General features: G+C 42.1%; 1 protein-coding gene across 23 annotated transcripts in view; it reads right to left on the reverse strand.

The window, feature by feature from the left end:
* nrxn1a (neurexin 1a) overlaps positions 1–21,889 on the reverse strand; it is a 616,431-nt gene that overhangs the window by 330,915 nt on the left and 263,627 nt on the right. For all 23 annotated transcript variants that reach the window (XM_042306235.1, XM_042306230.1, XM_042306233.1 and 20 more), the window contains one exon: positions 1,301–1,504. In XM_042306235.1, the coding sequence (XP_042162169.1) occupies positions 1,301–1,504 (204 nt within the window). The remainder of the gene's footprint in view (positions 1–1,300; positions 1,505–21,889) is intronic.

Below are 21,889 nucleotides of genomic sequence, written 5' to 3' on the forward strand. Positions count from 1 at the left end.
GTCAGTCAACAGTCTGACCTTGTTCTCTTTTATTAACTATTTTTATGACCATGTCTTTTTACCGAATGTTGTGCACTTTATTTATATTTATTTGTATTCATCTACTTATTGTCTATTGATTAGCTTTGCTACTTCACATTTATGTTTCACTGCTGAGGAAGAGCTGCAAGTCAGCATGTAATACAATAGAGTGGGTGATGTCAAAGACCTGCGTAGCTCTAGAATGTGCTGATAATGGCAGCCATTTTGGTCAGGTCTAATTAATTATATGGGAGGGACACTACTAGATATTAGACACCACTCTTACCACTGTTACAGAGCAAAGACCTGTGAGTGTAGAAGGCTGAGGGCTTTTCTCCACCAGGAGCTAAAACTCTAAGTAAAGTAAGTATAGTCAGAGGGGACCTCAACGGGGCAGAGAAGGTATCAGTAATTAGGTTCCAAGGCTATAATGGAATTAAGGTTCCATATAAAACAGTGGCCAGAGCCAGCCAATATGGTTAATAACAGGTATGGGGTTGACAGTATATTTGGCTTTTGGTGCTAATGGGAGGTATGGCTTATATTTGGCTAATGATCTTGGCTATAGCAATGCCAAGGTCATAGGTTCAATTCCCACCTAGATAACATAGACATACTAACAATGTATGCCTTCACTGCACAGTCACTTGGGGGTAGGGTGGGGTAGGGGTGGGGTAGGGGTGGGGTGGGGTGGGGTAGGACAGAGAGCATTCCCTGCTGGGCCAGAACGACAGCGTGCTCATTTGGCAGTGAGCGGAGAGCCGCAGACTCTGGCCACTGAAGGGTTCAATACCATCCCCTTCTATTCAACATAACATACAGCACATCATATATATCATCAGCATATTCATAGCTAAGATGATAGAGAGTGAGTGTAACATAGATGTAAATTAGAGAAAATGTCTGTCTGTTTTCAGGATGACGAGGTTGCTAAATGTTATATAAAGTTTGTGAGTCGTGCTTCTACACCTGCATTGCTTGCTGTTTGGGGTTTTAGGCTGGGTTTCTGTACAGCACTTTGAGATATCAGCTGATGTACGAAGGGCTATATAAATAAATTTGATTTGATTTGATTTGATGGACCTATGCGAGTCATGAACCTATGTGAGTCATTAACCCATGTGAGTCATGAACCTATGTGAGTCATGAACCTATGTGAGTCATGAACCTATGTGAGTCATCTTCAGCTATGTGTCTGTTGTGGTCATGTCATAGGCTATGTGCACCATGTGAGTTTTGTTGTAACTGTGTGGCGTGCGGCTACACCGTGTGGCGTTACCTAGGTTGACTGTCAGGCGGACACGGCCAGTCTCCAGCTCCAGGCGCAGCGTGTCGGCGCTGTCACGTGACGTTGTGGCCATCAGCACACCATATGCCCGTTGAGAACGGAACCGTAGCGACACGTCTTCCGCTTCTGTGTGCATCACCACCGGCAACTGGATCTTCATGAACTTACTGCCGTCATAACTCAGGATGGTCGCATCTGGGAGGAGGAGAGGAGAGGGGGAGGGGGAGAGATGGCAGGAGAGCACGGGGGATGAGGAGAGAGGGGGATGGGGAGGAGAGTGGGGGAGAGATGGCAGGAGAGCACGGGGAGGTGAGGAGAGAGGGGGATGGGGAGGAGAGATGGCAGGAGAGCACGGGGGGTGAGGAAAGAGGGGGATGGGGAGGAGAGATGGCAGGAGAGCACGGGGAGGTGAGGAAAGAGGGGGATGGGGAGGAGAGATGGCAGGAGAGCACGGGGAGGTGAGGAGAGGGGGATGGGGAGGAGAGATGGCAGGAGAGCACAGGGGGTGAGGAGAGAGGGGGAGAGGAAAGAGGGAGATGCGAAGGAGAGGAGAGTAGGGGGAGGAGAGCAGGGGGGAGGAGAGCAGAGAGAGGGATGCAGAGGAGAGCAAGGGGAAGAGGAGGAGAGGAGGAGAAGAAAGAGGGAGGAGAGTAGTGGGAGAGGAGAGAGAGCAAGGAGAGAGATGAATAAATATATCGTTTGCTATGTTATAAAATCAAAGTAAAGTAAGTCAGCTATCAATTCTACTTGCAAATAAACAGACAATTAACACAACATGGGTTATGTTTGTTGCTGCTTATACCAAGGGCCTTGGATCAAGAGCTCTCAGGCACAGTCCCAGATTCCCACCAACCAGTACATATTCATGAGTTTCCAAGTCCATGCTCATCCACCACATGTATTTGAAGGTGACAAGACCTTGACTGAATACATAAACAGTCTCAAAACCTCAAAGGCTCTTCAGACTGAAGGGATCCTCCTGGACCCATTTGGAGACATGGTTAGACAGTCTTACAGGGTTTCGCAGTCAGAGCAAAACCACCACACCACCACTCTAATGGTCAATCAACCTTGAGACAAAAATGAAGGTGGGGTATAAAGACAGGGGAATGGCTATGTCTTGGGCTCAAGGATTTCAAATGATTTCAAATAGTATTTGAACCCAGGCAGCTGTTTCCTCTACACACTAAAAACAAATGGTTCTATGTAGTCCCAAATAAGGGTTATTTGACTTGTAACCACAGCAGAACCCTTTTTGGTGCTATGCAGTATGGATTATGTTTTTTAAGGTTCTATAATGACCCATGATCATAAGGTTCTAAATGGAACCTGTATAGTGTTATAAATAACAGATTACTAAGGTTCTATAATAAAAAAGGGCTGTATTTAGTAACCAAAAGCATTCAGCTATGGTTACAACCCTTTTTGGAGCTATATTGAAGGATTTTTTGTATGGTTCTTCATAAAACCTTTGTTGGGAATGGTTCTATAAAGAACATAGTAGGGGAGGGGAGGGTGATTCAGCACCCCCATAATTTTTTTAAACAAATATTAATAGGAAAATAATTTATTAAAAAAAAAATAATAATAATAATATCACGAAAATAGTGCACTGGGCCTTTACTAGAATTAGCGGACAGATATATAGCACGGGCCCCAAAAAAGCACGGGCCCAAAAAAATTTCAGCATCTTGTCACACCCCAACCTTAGTATTCTTATTTTTCTTTGTTATTTTGGTTAGGTCAGGGTGTGACATGGGTGATGTCCAGTGGGGCAAAAAAAGTGGACAGAAAACGTTTGACCTCTCAAAGTATTGAGATAAACTTTTGTTATTGACCAAATACTTATTTTCCACCATAATTTGCAAATAAATTCATTAATAATCCTACAATGTGATTTTCTGGATTTTTTTTTCTCATTTTGTCTGTCATAGTTGACGTGTACCTATGATGAAAATATCTAGGTGTTATCTAGGTGTTTTTGTAAGTCTATGGTTGCCTAGATTGGTTCTCAATTAGAGGCAGCTGTCTATCGTGGTCTCTGATTGGGAACCATATTTAGGCAGCCATATTCTTTGGGTATTTTGTGGGTGATTGTTCCTGTTACCAGTGTTCCTATGTGTTAGTTCACATTACGGGACTGTTTCGTCTTTGTTGATTTTTGTTGGTTATTTGTTTTGTTCGTTGTTTAAGTATCTCGTTAAATAATGGATAATCATCACACTGCATTTTGGTCCTCCTCTCTTTTACCCGAAGACCATTAAGAATAGGATCTGGCAGGATTCAATAGCTGGAATTGTAAGAGTTGTTGCCCTGTCCCTTTATCTGTGATGTCATTCGAATGCAACCCAGAAACAAACCCTGTCCTCAATCATTTACATCAAAAGGTGCAAAGTTATGGGCAAAGACACTATACCAATTAAATATTTGTTTCGCTCAAATAACATGGAAAACAACCACTTTTTGTGCAGTATTCATTTAACGTCCTTACACACCACTTAATGTAAATGCACATTACTGTATTGTATATAGGCTGGTCATCTGGGTTTGTACCTGTAGACTTTCCTTCACCATGAAGAAAAACAATGCACAGTACTGTATTGTACCTAAGCTGGTCATCTGGGTTTGTACCTGTAGACTTTCCTTCACCATGAAGAAAAACAATGCACAGTACTGTATTGTACCTAGGCTGGTCATCTGGGTTTGTACCTGTAGACTTTCCTTCACCATGAAGAAAAACAATGCACAATACAGTAATTGAGAACATTGAGACATCAAGTGGTTTGTGATGATGTGTTGTGATGATGTGGCTCAGTTGGTAGAGCATTGTGCTTGCAATGCTAGAGTTGTGGGTTTGATTCCCACAGGGACAAAGTATATAACTGTATGCACTCACTACTGTAAGTTGCTCTGTCTACTTAAATGGAAAAGGAATGAATAGACTATTTCAGTTTTCACATTTGCAAAGTATTACAAGAAACTGGAAAACAAATATCAAGCAAGTATTTTTATACTCCATAAGTATTATCAGATGAACTGTTTTGTACAGGTACTTATTCTGAATCAAGTGTGCTAGCTCTGGAATGACTGGGGCTCCATCATGAGAGAACTGACAACTTCTGGCTTAGTCAACCGTTCCCAAGGCCATACGTGAGTCTTTCACAAGATACCATCAATGGCTATAGTCAAATATAACATGTACTAGCCTCACACAACAGATTAGATCAAATGGATCTATCAGTCATGGTCGCACAAAAACAACTGTACAGAAACCACATCCCAACATATGTGAATGAGCCACTGCCCCTACATTTGAATAATTAATAGAGAGGAAAGAACCCTTTTTTGAATTGCAAAGAACCTTTTATGGGTTTCTTTGGTTCCACATAGTACCATCAACCTTCACAACGAAACCCTTGAGGAACTCTCCTTTTTTAGTGTACAACGATGCTGGGCACATTGTTTAACACTGAGGGAAGAAGGTGTAACAGCATTCCCAGTAACCAAACAAACTAGAACCCAATAACAAAATGATTAGTGCCTCAGACAGACAGAGAGGGAGAGGTAAGGGATGAGAGGAGATAGTTGGATGCCAATGTTACACACACACACACACACACACACACACACACACACACACACACACACCACCTCACCACAGGTTCGTCGTCAAACACACCTCATGTCACATCCATCCCCCATGGGATGACTCCGCCGCTCTGACACAATCCCTCACCCAAATCCAATTTCCCCCTCCTCTCCTCCCCCTCGCCACCTCCCATCCTGGGGTACGCTTCAGGTGACAGGGACAGTGTGACAAATGAGGGCTCGCCGCTAAACTGTCTGTCTCCCGCCCGGCTGCTAAAACAAAGTGTGTGTGTGTCTATGTGTGCGTGTTTGCGTGGTGCATGCGTGCTTAATTTGTAGAACCGCGGTTCCGTGGGTAACATTTGATAACCCGGACCAAAAGGCCACCAAAAATTATCAAAGTCTCCAGTTACCCAAGTCATAGACTGTTCTCTCTGCTACCGCACGGCAAGCGGTACCGGAACATCAAGTCTAGGTCCAAAAGGCTCCTTTACAGCTTCTACCCCCAAAACTGCTGAACAATTAATCAAATGGCCACCCAAACTATTTACATTGACTCCCACCACCCTTTGTTTTTACACTGCTGCCACTTGCTGTTTATTAGCTATGCGTAAGTAAGTAAGCACTTCACGGTCATCTCTACACCTGTTGCTTTCGGTGCATGTGACAAATAAAATTCGATTTGATTTGATTGTAAAAATATAATGCGCCTACCCTCTGAACGGTTGGAGCTATTAGCGACTATAACCCATCCCTGAAAGATAAGACTCTCAGGAACAAGTACGTGTTTCCATCTTCAACACACCCAAGCTGAGCAGGACTAGTTAGAAAGGACAGTGATGAGAATCACTCTGGGAAATGAATTGATTCTCACAAAATCATACACAGAGATTGCTCAATGATTATCATCATCCCTGATGTTTTTCTGAACTTCTGAACATTCCAATCCCTTTCTGATGCATTTCAATTACTCAAAAGAATATACTTACTTCAGACTTGGTATTAGCCTACCTGATTTGAGATAACGGAAACAATGCCAGATTCATCAAATTCTTTTTTACACATTTGTTTCTGATACCCCCAAGTCCTAAAATAGAGAATGACATAGCTTGATGGTCCATATTAATAGTAGTAATATCATGTGTGATTCCATTTGATATCATGTATGAATCAATTTGACTTTGTGACCTCAGAAATATTAGTGACAACCTCTGACATAGAGGGTATGAATGGGATAAAGATGGGATAAAGGGATAAAGATGGGGTAAAGGGATAAAGATGGGATAATGGGATAAAGATGGGATAATGGGATAAAGATGGGATAAAGGGATAAAGATGGGATAATGGGATAAAGATGGGATAAAGATGGGATAAAGATGGGATAAAGATGGGATAAAGATGGGGTAAAGGGATAAAGATGGGATAAAGGGATAAAGATGGGATAATGGGATAAAGATGGGATAAAGATGGGATAAAGATGGGATAAAGGGATAAAGATGGGGTAAAGAGATAAAGATGGGATAAAGGGAAAAAGATGGGATAAAGATGGGGTAAAGGGATAAAGATGGGATAAAGATGGGGTAAAGGGATAAAGATGGGATAATGGGATAAAGATGGGATAATGGGATAAAGATGGGGTAAAGGGATAAAGATGGGATAAAGGGATAAAGATGGGATAAAGCTGGGGTAAAGGGATAAAGATGGGATAAAGAGATAAAGATGGGGTAAAGGGATAAAGATGGGGTAAAGGGATAAAGATGGGATAAAGATGGGATAAAGATGGGTAAAGGGATAAAGATGGGGTAAAGGGATAAAGATGGGATGAAGATGGGATAAAGGGATAAAGATGGGGTAAAGGGATAAAGATGGGATAAAGGGATAAAGATGGGATAAAGATGGGATAAAGGGATAAAGATGGGGTAAAGATGGGGTAAAGGGATAAAGATGGGATAAAGGGATAAAGATGGGATAAAGATGGGATAAAGGGATAAAGATGGGGTAAAGGGATAAAGATGGGATAAATATGGGATAAAGGGATAAGGATGGGATAAAGGGATAAAGCGATAAAGATGGGATAAAGATGGGATAAAGGGATAAAGATGTGATAAAGGGATAAAGATGGGATAAAGGGATAAAGGGAAAAAGACGGGATAAAGATGGGATAAAGGGATAAAGATGGGATAAAGGGATAAAGATGGGATAAAGGGATAAAGGGATAAAGATGGGGTAAAGATGGGGTAAAGGGATAAAGATGGGATAAAGGGATAAAGATGGGATAAAGGGATAAAGGGATAAAGATGGGGTAAAGGGATAAAGATGGGATAAATATGGGATAAAGGGATAAAGATGGGATAAAGGGATAAAGGGATAAAGATGGGATAAAGATGGGATAAAGGGATAAAGATGTGATAAAGGGATAAAGCTGGGATAAAGGGATAAAGGGAAAAAGACGGGATAAAGATGGGATAAAGGGATAAAGATGGGATAAAGGGATAAAGATGGGATAAAGGGATAAAGATGGGATAAAGGGATAAAGATGGGATAAAGGGATAAAGATGGGATAAAGATGGGGTAAAGGGATAAAGATGGGGTAAAGGGATAAAGTTGGGATAAAGATGGGATAAAGATGGGATAAAGGGATAAAGATGTGATAAAGGGATAAAGATGGGATAAAGGGATAAAGGGAAAAAGACGGGATAAAGATGGGATAAAGGGATAAAGATGGGATAAAGGGATAAAGATGGGATAAAGGGATAAAGGGATAAAGGGATAAAGATGGGATAAAGGGATAAAGATGGGATAAAGATGGGGTAAAGGGATAAAGATGGGGTAAAGGGATAAAGTTGGGATAAAGATGGGATAAAGATGGGATAAAGATGGGATAAAGGGATAAAGATGGGGTAAAGGGATAAAGATGGGATAAAGGGATAAAGATGGGATAAAGGGATAAAGATGGGGTAAAGATGGGGTAAAGGGATAAAGATGGGATAAAGGGATAAAGATGGGATAAAGATGGGATAAAGATGGGATAAAGGGATAAAGGGATAAAGATGGGGTAAAGGGATAAAGATGGGATAAAGATGGGATAAAGGGATAAAGATGGGGTAAAGGGATAAAGATGGGATAAAGATGGGATAAAGGGATAAAGATGGGATAAAGGGATAAAGATGGGGTAAAGGGATAAAGATGGGGTAAAGGGATAAAGATGGGATAAAGATGGGATAAAGGGATAAAGATGGGATAAAATGGGATAAAGGGATAAAGATGGGGTAAAGGGATAAAGATGGGGTAAAGGGATAAAGATGGGATAAAGGGATAAAGATGGGATAAAGGGATAAATATGGGATAATGGGATAAAGATGGGATAAAGATGGGATAATGGGATAAAGATGGGATAAAGATGGTATAAAGATGGGATAAAGATGGGGTAAAGGGATAAAGATGGGGTAAAGGGATAAAGATGGGATAAAGGGAAAAAGATGGGATAAAGATGGGGTAAAGGGATAAAGATGGGATAAAGACTGGATAAAGATGGGGTAAAGGGATAAAGATGGAATAAAGATGGGATAAAGGGATAAAGATGGGGTAAAGGGATAAAGATGGGATAAAGGGATAAAGGTGGGATAAAGATGGGGTAAAGGGATAAAGATGGGATAAAGGGATAAAGATGGGGTAAAGGGATAAAGATGGGATAAAGATGGGATAAAGATGGGGTAAAGGGTTAAAGATGGGATAAAGATGGGATAAAGGGATAAAGATGGGGTAAAGGGATAAAGATGGGGTAAAGGGATAAAGATGGGATAAAGAGATAAAGATGGGGTAAAGGGATAAAGATGGGGTAAAGGGATAAAGATGGGATAAAGATGGGATAAAGATGGGATAAAGATGGGTAAAGGGATAAAGATGGGGTAAAGGGATAAAGATGGGATAAAGATGGGATAAAGGGATAAAGGGATAAAGATGGGGTAAAGGGATAAAGATGGGATAATGGGATAAAGATGGGATAATGGGATAAAGATGGGATAATGGGATAAAGATGGGATAAAGGGATAAAGATGGGATAATGGGATAAAGATGGGATAATGGGATAAAGATGGGATAATGGGATAAAGATGGGATAATGGGATAAAGATGGGATAAAGGGATAAAGATGGGATAATGGGATAAAGATGGGATAAAGATGGGATAAAGATGGGATAAAGATGGGGTAAAGGGATAAAGATGGGGTAAAGGGATAAAGATGGGATAAAGGGAAAAAGATGGGATAAAGATGGGGTAAAGGGATAAAGATGGGATAAAGATGGGATAAAGATGGGGTAAAGGGATAAAGATGGGATAAAGATGGGATAAAGGGATAAAGATGGGGTAAAGGGATAAAGATGGGATAAAGGGATAAAGATGGGATAAAGCTGGGGTAAAGGGATAAAGATGGGATAAAGGGATAAAGATGGGGTAAAGGGATAAAGATGGGGTAAAGGGATAAAGATGGGATAAAGATGGGGTAAAGGGATAAAGATGGGGTAAAGGGATAAAGATGGGATAAAGATGGGATAAAGGGATAAAGATGGGGTAAAGGGATAAAGATGGGATAAAGGGATAAAGGGATAAAGATGGGATAAAGATGGGATAAAGGGATAAAGATGGGGTAAAGATGGGGTAAAGGGATAAAGATGGGATAAAGGGATAAAGATGGGATAAAGATGGGATAAAGGGATAAAGATGGGGTAAAGGGATAAAGATGGGATAAATATGGGATAAAGGGATAAGGATGGGATAAAGGGATAAAGCGATAAAGATGGGATAAAGATGGGATAAAGGGATAAAGATGTGATAAAGGGATAAAGATGGGATAAAGGGATAAAGGGAAAAAGACGGGATAAAGATGGGATAAAGGGATAAAGATGGGATAAAGGGATAAAGATGGGATAAAGGGATAAAGGGATAAAGGGATAAAGATGGGTTAAAGGGATAAAGATGGGATAAAGATGGGGTAAAGGGATAAAGATGGGGTAAAGGGATAAAGTTGGGATAAAGATGGGATAAAGATGGGATAAAGATGGGATAAAGGGATAAAGATGTGATAAAGGGATAAAGATGGGATAAAGGGATAAAGGGAAAAAGACGGGATAAAGATGGGATAAAGGGATAAAGATGTGATAAAGGGATAAAGATGGGATAAAGGGATAAAGGGAAAAAGACGGGATAAAGATGGGATAAAGGGATAAAGATGGGATAAAGGGATAAAGATGGGATAAAGGGATAAAGGGATAAAGGGATAAAGGGATAAAGATGGGATAAAGGGATAAAGATGGGATAAAGATGGGGTAAAGGGATAAAGATGGGGTAAAGGGATAAAGTTGGGATAAAGATGGGATAAAGATGGGATAAAGATGGGATAAAGGGATAAAGATGGGATAAAGGGATAAAGATGGGGTTAAGATGGGGTAAAGGGATAAAGATGGGATAAAGGGATAAAGGGATAAAGATGGGATAAAGGGATAAAGGGATAAAGACGGGATAAAGATGGGATAAAGGGATAAAGATGGGATAAAGGGATAAAGATGGGATACAGGGATAAAGATGGGGTAAAGGGATAAAGATGGGATAAAGGGATAAAGATGGGATAAAGGGATAAAGATGGAATAAAGGGATAAAGATGGGATAAAGGGATAAAGGGATAAAGATGGGGTAAAGGGATAAAGATGGGATAAAGATGGGGTAAAGGGATAAAGATGGGGTAAAGGGATAAAGATGGGATAAAGGGATAAAGATGGGATAAAGGGATAAAGGGATAAAGATGGGATAAAGGGATAAAGGGATAAAGACGGGATAAAGATGGGATAAAGGGATAAAGATGGGATAAAGGGATAAAGATGGGATACAGGGATAAAGATGGGGTAAAGGGATAAAGATGGGATAAAGGGATAAAGATGGGATAAAGGGATAAAGATGGGATAAAGGGATAAAGATGGGATAAAGGGATAAAGGGATAAAGATGGGGTAAAGGGATAAAGATGGGATAAAGATGGGGTAAAGGGATAAAGATGGGGTAAAGGGATAAAGATGGGATAAAGGGATAAAGATGGGATAAAGGGATAAAGATGGGATAAAGGGATAAAGATGGGGTAAAGGGATAAAGATGGGGTAAAGGGATAAAGATGGGATAAAGATGGGATAAAGGGATAAAGATGGGATAAAGGGATAAAGATGGGGTAAAGGGATAAAGATGGGGTAAAGGGATAAAGATGGGATAAAGATGGGATAAAGGGATAAAGATGGGATAAAGGGATAAAGATGGGGTAAAGGGATAAAGATGGGGTAAAGGGATAAAGATGGGATAAAGATGGGATAAAGATGGGATAAAGGGATAAAGATGGGATAAAATGGGATAAAGGGATAAAGATGGGGTAAAGGGATAAAGATGGGGTAAAGGGATAAAGATGGGATAAAGGGATAAAGATGGGATAAAGGGATAAAGATGGGATAATGGGATAAAGATGGGATAAAGATGGGATAATGGGATAAAGATGGGATAAAGATGGTATAAAGATGGGATAAAGATGGGGTAAAGGGATAAAGATGGGGTAAAGGGATAAAGATGGGATAAAGGGAAAAAAGATGGGATAAAGATGGGGTAAAGGGATAAAGATGGGATAAAGACTGGATAAAGATGGGGTAAAGGGATAAAGATGGAATAAAGATGGGATAAAGGGATAAAGATGGGGTAAAGGGATAAAGATGGGATAAAGGGATAAAGGTGGGATAAAGATGGGGTAAAGGGATAAAGATGGGATAAAGGGATAAAGATGGGGTAAAGGGATAAAGATGGGGTAAAGGGATGAAGATGGGATAAAGATGGGATAAAGATGGGGTAAAGGGATAAAGATGGGATAAAGATGGGATAAAGGGATAAAGATGGGGTAAAGGGATAAAGATGGGATAAAGGGATAAAGGGATAAAGATGGGATAAAGATGGGATAAAGGGATAAAGATGGGGTAAAGATGGGATAAAGGGATAAAGATGGGATAAAGGGATAAAGATGGGATAAAGATGGGATAAAGGGATAAAGGGATAAAGATGGGGTAAAGGGATAAAGATGGGATAAATATGGGATAAAGGGATAAAGATGGGATAAAGGGATAAAGGGATAAAGATGGGATAAAGATGGGATAAAGGGATAAAGATGGGATAAAGGGATAAAGGGAAAAAGACGGGATAAAGATGGGATAAAGGGATAAAGATGGGATAAAGGGATAAAGATGGGATAAAGGGATAAAGATGGGATAAAGGGATAAAGGGATAAAGATGGGATAAAGGGTGTAAAGATGGGATAAAGATGGGGTAAAGGGATAAAGATGGGGTAAAGGGATAAAGTTGGGATAAAGATGGGATAAAGATGGGATAAAGATGGGATAAAGATGGGATAAAGATGGGATAAAGATGGGATAAAGGGATAAAGATGGGGTAAAGGGATAAAGATGGGATAAAGGGATAAAGATGGGATAAAGGGATAAAGATGGGGTAAAGGGATAAAGATGGGATAAAGGGATAAAGATGGGATAAAGATGGGATAAAGGGATAAAGGGATAAAGATGGGGTAAAGGGATAAAGATGGGATAAAGATGGGATAAAGGGATAAAGATGGGATAAAGGGATAAAGACAGGATAAAGATGGGATAAAGGGATAAAGATGGGATAAAGGGATAAAGATGGGATACAGGGATAAAGATGGGGTAAAGGGATAAAGATGGGATAAAGGGATAAAGATGGGATAAAGGGATAAAGATGGAATAAAGGGATAAAGATGGGATAAAGGGATAAAGGGATAAAGATGGGGTAAAGGGATAAAGATGGGATAAATATGGGGTAAAGGGATAAAGATGGGGTAAAGGGATAAAGATGGGATAAAGGGATAAAGATGGGATAAAGGGATAAAGGGATAAAGATGGGATAAAGGGATAAAGATGGGGTAAAGGGATAAAGATGGGGTAAAGGGATAAAGATGGGATAAAGATGGGATAAAGGGATAAAGATGGGATAAAGGGATAAAGATGGGATAAAGATGGGATAAAGGGATAAAGATGGGGTAAAGGGATAAAGATGGGATAAAGATGGGATAAAGGGATAAAGATGGGATAAAGATGGGGTAAAGGGATAAAGATGGGGTAAAGGGATAAAGATGGGATAAAGATGGGATAAAGATGGGATAAAGGGATAAAGATGGGATAAAATGGGATAAAGGGATAAAGATGGGGTAAAGGGATAAAGATGGGGTAAAGGGATAAAGATGGGATAAAGGGATAAAGATGGGATAAAGGGATAAAGATGGGGTAAAGGGATAAAGATGGGATAAAGGGATAAAGATGGGGTAAAGGGATAAAGATGGGATAAAGATGGGATAAAGGGATAAAGATGGGGTAAAGGGATAAAGATGGGATAAAGATGGGGTGATGGGATAAAGATGGGGTAAAGGGATAAAGATGGGATAAAGATGGGATAAAGGGATAAAGATGGGATAAAGAGATAAAGATGGGATAAAGATGGGGTGATGGGATAAAGATGGGGTAAAGGGATAAAGATGGGATAAAGATGGGATAAAGGGATAAAGATGGGGTAAAGGGATAAAGATGGGGTAAAGACATTGAAAGTCAATATATATAAAACATATTTAAATAAATAAAAAGAGGGATAAAGATGGGGTAAAGATGGGATAAAGATGGGATAAATGGATAAAGATGGGATAAAGGGATAAAGATGGGATAAAGGGATAAAGATGGGGTAAAGGGATAAAGATGGGATAAAGATGGGGTAAAGGGATAAAGATGGGATAAAGGGATAAAGATGGGGTATTATTCCTGCTAGAAATGACCCGTTACAACATGAACGCTATTTGGATGGGCTAGTAAGTGAACTTAGCCAGTGTGTGGAAGACTGCAAGGGACATAACATGCAGGTCTACCCTCCAATGGGATTGTTTATTATACTTAAATCGCAAATCTGATATTCTCTCCTTTTCGCAGCACTTTCCTAAATTGTCCCGATTCCCCTTTCTTGAAGTTAGACGCTATCTCTCACCTCAGCCAAAAAGATAGTCCTTTATCCTCTTCACCATGGTAACTATCTCGCATTCACTTTGAGTCACTCCAGGAAGGTACAGAGAGAGCGAGAGAGAAAGAGAGATAAAGAGGGGCGAGAGAAAGAGAAGGGAGAGAGAGAGAGAGAGAGACAGACAGACAGAAAGAGAGAGACAGAAAGAGAGAGACAGAAAGAGGGGAGAGAGAGAGAAGGGAGAGAGAAGGGAGAGAGAATAGGGAGAGCGAGGCAGAAGGGAGAGAGAAGACAGAGAGAAAGAGAGAGAGATAGAAAGAGAAGAAAGAGAGAGAGAGAAAGAGAGAGAGAGAATGAGAGAGAGAGAGATAGAGGGAGAGAGAGAGGGAGAGAAAGAAGGGATAGAGAGGAGAGAGAGAGATAATGAGAGAGAGAGAGAGAGAGAGAGAGAGAGAGAGAGCGAGAGAGATAGAGCAAGAGGGGAGAGAGAACAATAAGGGAGAGAGAGAGGGAGAGATAGAAGGGATAGAGAGGAGAGAGAGAGAGAGAGAGCAGAAGTTTCTGCAGTCACTCATCTCTGTCTGCTCACATCTCCTCTCTATCAGGTGTCTCCTCTCTACATGGTACATGGTACCAGGTACAGGCCCTAACCATGTTTAAGTCAACATCCGTTTTCCTTCCTCACTTACACTTTTCCCCCTCATATGTCCTATTGGATTAGCTGTCCATATGACCTGTGAAATTCCCATGTCATAGTATTTATATTCATACATCTGTGGTACATTCTACTGAACTATACCTGAATGAATATATCCTACTGTACATGTGACCATAATGACCACAGGTATTCTCCTTTTCCTCTATGTCTACGGCAAGCCATAGACAACAATCCAAATGATTAATGTGATGTTTACTTGTGTCGAGAATGCCTATGAGTTCTTTCACAAGTACAGAGAATTGTAGAGTTACACAATGGTGCTGTGTACTCTAATACTGGGCCTTTGTCAGCCCTAGCTAGATAAAAACAAGTAATCACAATCTGTGTGAAATCACAATCTGAATAAATTCATAAACATTGGATCTCATCCAGGGATTTGTCCCAAATGGCACCTTATTCCTTATACAGTGCACTATTGTTGATAGGTGCTGGTCAAAAGTAGTGCACTAAATAGGGTGTCATTTGGGACACGGCCTAGGACGCTGTCGTCTCTGTTGAGATGCGTATAACAGGCTGTCAGGCAGTTAGCAGCGTAAATAAGAAATTCTGAGAACGATGTGGAAATATGAAATCTGACATGTGAGAGCATCATTATCAAATGCAAAGTGGGCACCTGTCAAACAACCATTGTTGGAGCAGCACTCACTTCATTTTTAATGGCACACAACCATGTGTAATATCAAAATAAAGCAGGGGGATTGATGCTGCAACGGAGCAAGTAGCGACCAACTCACTGCCTGCTTTAAGACAAGCAGAACCTGTTAAGGGGAGGAGAGGAAGAGGTGTGGAGGACAATATGGTTAGCATCTATTCTCGCTGTTTTGTAAGTGTGTGTGTGTGTATGACACCTCACGCTCTCTTGATTTACAGACAAAAACAAGGAGGCAACAACATCTAGCTAGGGGACAGACTGCTTTAGAGAAACAAATTAGGCAGTAATCTTAACAAGGGGGAGATGGTTGACGTCCCTCTCCACCCTCTCCTCTCTCTCTTCCCTCTCTCTCATTTTCTCAACCCCCCTGTCTCTCTCCCTTCCTCCCTTGAGTGGAGGTTTGCAAGAGGGCGAGCCAAGTTGTCACCCGCATGTCACAGCCACCCCTAGAGCACCACCAGGCCTGATCTACCCAATCCAATTAAAGTATCGGCGAATTACAGACGCCAAAGGGCTTTGGAGAAATGTATGTTCAACATTCACAACAAACAGCAAGAATTGGACCACAGGCATCATTCATTATTCAGCCTGCCTATGTCTCCAGTCTTTCTCCAGACCCCTGTCTCTGAATATCTTATGTCTCCAGCAGTAGCGGTGCATGGGTAAAATCACAGGGGAAGCCAAGCCCCCCGTGATATATAGGCCTGAAGGCCGAGACAATAAGGAGACACAGTGGCAGAATAAATTCAACCACACCTTTTTATCACAAAACCGGTCCAGTGAAGTCCAAAATACATTTGAATGTACAGTAACAGACATGACATACAGCATGGTCGAGCAAGTTAATGTTTCTGACATTTTCGGACCACTAAACAACTATTGATTTAGAACCACAGAGAGTTACCACAAGTCGTAAAGAAAACAGGAGCTGCCTCCACTATTCCTGCACCATTTCAACTTCAACATCATCAAATCACCTCTGCTTAGTCTAATACAGTGACAACTAAAAGATAACAAAAACAATTTAGTCCAATCAACTTAAGCTAAATATGATTTGACTCTCCATGGTTTCTGTGTACGTCTGAGTGTGTGCGTCTGTGCGCGTTCGTGCAAGTAGAAAAACATGTTGAATCACCCTACTTGCAGAGAAATGCCAATTCCATCCGCCTCTCCTTCATGTCCTAGGTTACCTGGCTAAAATGCTTGCTCACTAGTCTAACTTCCAGTCATGGGCAACGTTAGCTAGTTAACATTAGCATTCTAAATCTATCTACATATTGAACTTCCATCCTCTCAGGCCAGGGGCTCAACAGTGTATGAATTAATGGTTGGATCAGAATTATCATTGTAATCATTGTCCAGTACGGAGAATTAAGTAAAAGCTCAAGTCCAAATCCATATCTCTATCCGTAGCTAATTTAGTAAAGGGCCAATTTTAGCTAGCTGGACACCGGAGGACAACAACACAAGGAGATGAAACAATTCAACATTTTCTGTCAATGACATATGCTCTCAATGGGATCTGATAGGAGAGACGCCAAATCCAAACTGGCTTCCCTTGACACTTTCTTTTGGTGCGCCAGGACCATTCACTGTTGAGCTCTCTCAGTTTAGCTCAATGCTGATTGGCAATTATTTTATAAATTTTTTGTTAACGGAGGTCAGTTGCTCGCTGGCTTCCCTTGCTTTCAATGCTACAGGCGGCAACAATGTCATACTCATTTGGACCAGACAGCATCAAGTGGATGGCCAACATGTAGAGACATAGAGGGGGGCTGTTTGGCTCGCTCAGATGCTTTCTCCTGTGAGATACATTCAGTCTCAAATTGAAGGAAAATTATGAAACAGAGACGAAAAAATGAATACATGTTTTTATTTGTTGTTGTTTTTTGGGGGGGGGGTCAATTGTTTTAGGAAGACTGGCTTCCCTTGGCATCCATGAATAAATGCCACTGGTCTCCATTCTCCAGTGTTTCTCCAGACCCCTGTCTCTGAATATCTCATGTCTCCAGTGTTTCTCCAGACTCCTGTCTCTGAATATCTCATGTCTCCATCCTCCAGTGTTTCTCCAGACCCCTGTCTCTGTATATCTCATGTCTCCATCCTCCAGTGTTTCTCCAGACCCCTGTCTCTGAATATCTCATGTCTCCAGTGTTTCTCCAGACCCCTGTCTCTGTATATCTCATGTCTCCATCCTCCAGTGTTTCTCCAGACTCCTGTCTCTGAATATCTCATGTCTCCAGTGTTTCTCCAGACTCCTGTCTCTGAATATCTCATGTCTCAGTGTTTCTCCAGACTCCTGTCTCTGAATATCTCATGTCTCCAGTGTTTCTCCAGACCCCTGTCTCTGAATATCTCATGTCTCCAGTGTTTCTCCAGACTCCTGTCTCTGAATATCTCATGTCTCCATCCTCCAGTGTTTCTCCAGACTCCTGTCTCTGAATATCTCATGTCTCCATCCTCCAGTGTTTCTCCAGACCCCTGTCTCTGAATATCTCATGTCTCCAGTGTTTCTCCAGACTCCTGTCTCTGAATATCTCATGTCTCCAGTGTTTCTCCAGACTCCTGTCTCTGAATATCTCATGTCTCCAGTGTTTCTCCAGACTCCTGTCTCTGAATATCTCATGTCTCCAGTGTTTCTCCAGACCCCTGTCTCTGATATCTCATGTCTCCAGTGTTTCTCCAGACTCTGTCTCTGAATATCTCATGTCTCCATCCTCCAGTGTTTCTCCAGACTCCTGTCTCTGAATATATCATGTCTCCAGTGTTTCTCCAGACCCCTGTCTCTGTATATCTCATGTCTCCAGTGTTTCTCCAGACTCCTGTCTCTGAATATCTCATGTCTCCATCCTCCAGTGTTTCTCCAGACCCCTGTCTCTGAATATCTCATGTCTCCAGTGTTTCTCCAGACTCCTGTCTCTGAATATCTCATGTCTCCATCCTCCAGTGTTTCTCCAGACCCCTGTCTCTGTATATCTCATGTCTCCAGTGTTTCTCCAGACCCCTGTCTCTGTATATCTCATGTCTCCAGTGTTTCTCCAGACCCCTGTCTCTGTATATCTCATGTCTCCAGTGTTTCTCCAGACCCCTGTCTCTGTATATCTCATGTCTCCAGTGTTTCTCCAGACCCCTGTCTCTGAATATCTCATGTCTCCAGTGTTTCTCCAGACCCCTGTCTCTGAATATCTCATGTCTCCATCCTCCAGTGTTTCTCCAGACTCCTGTCTCTGAATATCTCATGTCTCCAGTGTTTCTCCAGACCACTCAGTCTGTATATCTCATGTCTCCATCCTCCAGTGTTTCTCCAGACCCCTGTCTCTGAATATCTCATGTCTCCATCCTCCAGTGTTTCTCCAGACCCTGTCTCTGAATATCTTATGTCTCCATTCTCCAGTGTTTCTCCAGACTCCTGTCTCTGTATATCTCATGTCTCCAGTGTTTCTCCAGACTCCTGTCTCTGAATATCTCATGTCTCCATCCTCCAGTGTTTCTCCAGACTCCTGTCTCTGTATATCTCATGTCTCCAGTGTTTCTCCAGACCCTGTCTCTGAATATCTCATGTCTCCATCCTCCAGTGTTTCTCCAGACTCCTGTCTCTGAATATCTCATGTCTCCAGTGTTTCTCCAGACCCCTGTCTCTGAATATCTCATGTCTCCAGTGTTTCTCCAGACTCCTGTCTCTGAATATCTCATGTCTCCAGTGTTTCTCCAGACTCCTGTCTCTGAATATCTCATGTCTCCAGTGTTTCTCCAGACCACTCAGTCTGTATATCTCATGTCTCCATCCTCCAGTGTTTCTCCAGACTCCTGTCTCTGAATATATCATGTCTCCAGTGTTTCTCCAGACCCTGTCTCTGTATATCTCATGTCTCCAGTGTTTCTCCAGACTCCTGTCTCTGAATATCTCATGTCTCCATTCTCCAGTGTTTCTCCAGACCCCTGTCTCTGAATATCTCATGTCTCCAGTGTTTCTCCAGACTCCTGTCTCTGAATATCTCATGTCTCCATCCTCCAGTGTTTCTCCAGACCACTCAGTCTGTATATCTCATGTCTCCATCCTCCAGTGTTTCTCCAGACTCCTGTCTCTGAATATCTCATGTCTCCAGTGTTTCTCCAGACCCCTGTCTCTGAATATCTCATGTCTCCAGTGTTTCTCCAGTTCCTGTCTCTGAATATCTCATGTCTCCAGTGTTTCTCCAGACCACTCAGTCTGTATATCTCATGTCTCCATTCTCCAGTGTTTCTCCAGACTCCTGTCTCTGAATATCTCATGTCTCCAGTGTTTCTCCAGACCCCTGTCTCTGAATATCTCATGTCTCCATCCTCCAGTGTTTCTCCAGACCCCTGTCTCTGAATATCTCATGCCTCCAGTGTTTCTCCAGACTCCTGTCTCTGAATATCTCATGTCTCCATCCTCCAGTGTTTCTCCAGACTCCTGTCTCTGTATATCTCATGTCTCCATCCTCCAGTGTTTCTCCAGACCCCTGTCTCTGTATATCTCATGTCTCCAGTGTTTCTCCAGACCCCTGTCTCTGTATATCTCATGTCTCCAGTGTTTCTTCCAGACCCCTGTCTCTGTATATCTCATGTCTCCAGTGTTTCTCCAGACCCCTGTCTCTGTATATCTCATGTCTCCAGTGTTTCTCCAGACCCCTGTCTCTGAATATCTCATGTCTCCATCCTCCAGTGTTTCTCCAGACTCCTGTCTCTGAATATCTCATGTCTCCAGTGTTTCTCCAGACCACTCAGTCTGTATATCTCATGTCTCCATCCTCCAGTGTTTCTCCAGACCCCTGTCTCTGAATATCTCATGTCTCCATCCTCCAGTGTTTCTCCAGACTCCTGTCTCTGAATATCTTATGTCTCCATTCTCCAGTGTTTCTCCAGACTCCTGTCTCTGTATATCTCATGTCTCCAGTGTTTCTCCAGACTCCTGTCTCTGAATATCCATGTCTCCATCCTCCAGTGTTTCTCCAGACTCCTGTCTCTGTATATCTCATGTCTCCAGTGTTTCTCCAGACCCCTGTCTCTGAATATCTCATGTCTCCATCCTCCAGTGTTTCTCCAGACCCTGTCTCTGAATATCTCATGTCTCCAGTGTTTCTCCAGACTCCTGTCTCTGAATATCTCATGTCTCCATCCTCCAGTGTTTCTCCAGACCCCTGTCTCTGTATATCTCATGTCTCCAGTGTTTCTCCAGACTCCTGTCTCTGAATATCTCATGTCTCCATCCTCCAGTGTTTCTCCAGACCCCTGTCTCTGAATATCTCATGTCTCCAGTGTTTCTCCAGACCCCTGTCTCTGAATATCTTATGTCTCCATCTCCAGTGTTTCTCCAGACTCCTGTCTCTGAATATCTCATGTCTCCAGTGTTTCTCCAGGCTCCTGTCTCTGAATATCTTATGTCTCCATCCTCCAGTGTTTCTCCAGACTCCTGTCTCTGAATATCTCATGTCTCCATTCTCCAGTGTTTCTCCAGACCCCTGTCTCTGAATATCTCATGTCTCCATCCTCCAGTGTTTCTCCAGACTCCTGTCTCTGTATATCTCATGTCTCCAGTGTTTCTCCAGACTCCTGTCTCTGAATATCTCATGTCTCCATCCTCCAGTGTTTCTCCAGACTCCTGTCTCTGTATATCTCATGTCTCCAGTGTTTCTCCAGACCCCTGTCTCTGAATATCTCATGTCTCCATTCTCCAGTGTTTCTCCAGACTCCTGTCTCTGAATATCTCATGTCTCCAGTGTTTCTCCAGACTCCTGTCTCTGAATATCTCATGTCTCCATCCTCCAGTGTTTCTCCAGACCCCTGTCTCTGAATATCTCATGTCTCCAGTGTTTCTCCAGACTCCTGTCTCTGTATATCTCATGTCTCCATTCTCCAGTGTTTCTCCAGACCCCTGTCTCTGAATATCTCATGTCTCCAGTGTTTCTCCAGACTCCTGTCTCTGAATATCTCATGTCTCCAGTGTTTCTCCAGACTCCTGTCTCTGAATATCTCATGTCTCCAGTGTTTCTCCAGACTCCTGTCTCTGAATATCTCATGTCTCCAGTGTTTCTCCAGACTCCTGTCTCTGAATATCTCATGTCTCCAGTGTTTCTCCAGACCCCTGTCTCTGAATATCTCATGTCTCCATTCTCCAGTGTTTCTCCAGACCCCTGTCTCTGAATATATCATGTCTCCAGTGTTTCTCCAGACTCCTGTCTCTGAATATCTCATGTCTCCACCCTCCAGTGTTTCTCCAGACAACGGTCTCTTTATATCTCATGTCTCCAGTGTTTCTCCAGACTCCTGTCTCTGAATATCTCATGTCTCCATCCTCCAGTGTTTCTCCAGACCCCTGTCTCTGAATATCTCATGTCTCCAGTGTTTCTCCAGGCTCCTGTCTCTGAATATCTTATGTCTCCATCCTCCAGTGTTTCTCCAGACTCCTGTCTCTGAATATCTTATGTCTCCATTCTCCAGTGTTTCTCCAGACCCCTGTCTCTGAATATCTTATGTCTCCATCCTCCAGTGTTTCTCCAGACTCCTGTCTCTGAATATCTCATGTCTCCATCCTCCAGTGTTTCTCCAGAC

This window comes from Oncorhynchus tshawytscha, linkage group LG25 (genome assembly GCF_018296145.1).
Source record: "Oncorhynchus tshawytscha isolate Ot180627B linkage group LG25, Otsh_v2.0, whole genome shotgun sequence".
Taxonomy (NCBI): Eukaryota; Metazoa; Chordata; class Actinopteri; order Salmoniformes; family Salmonidae; genus Oncorhynchus; species Oncorhynchus tshawytscha.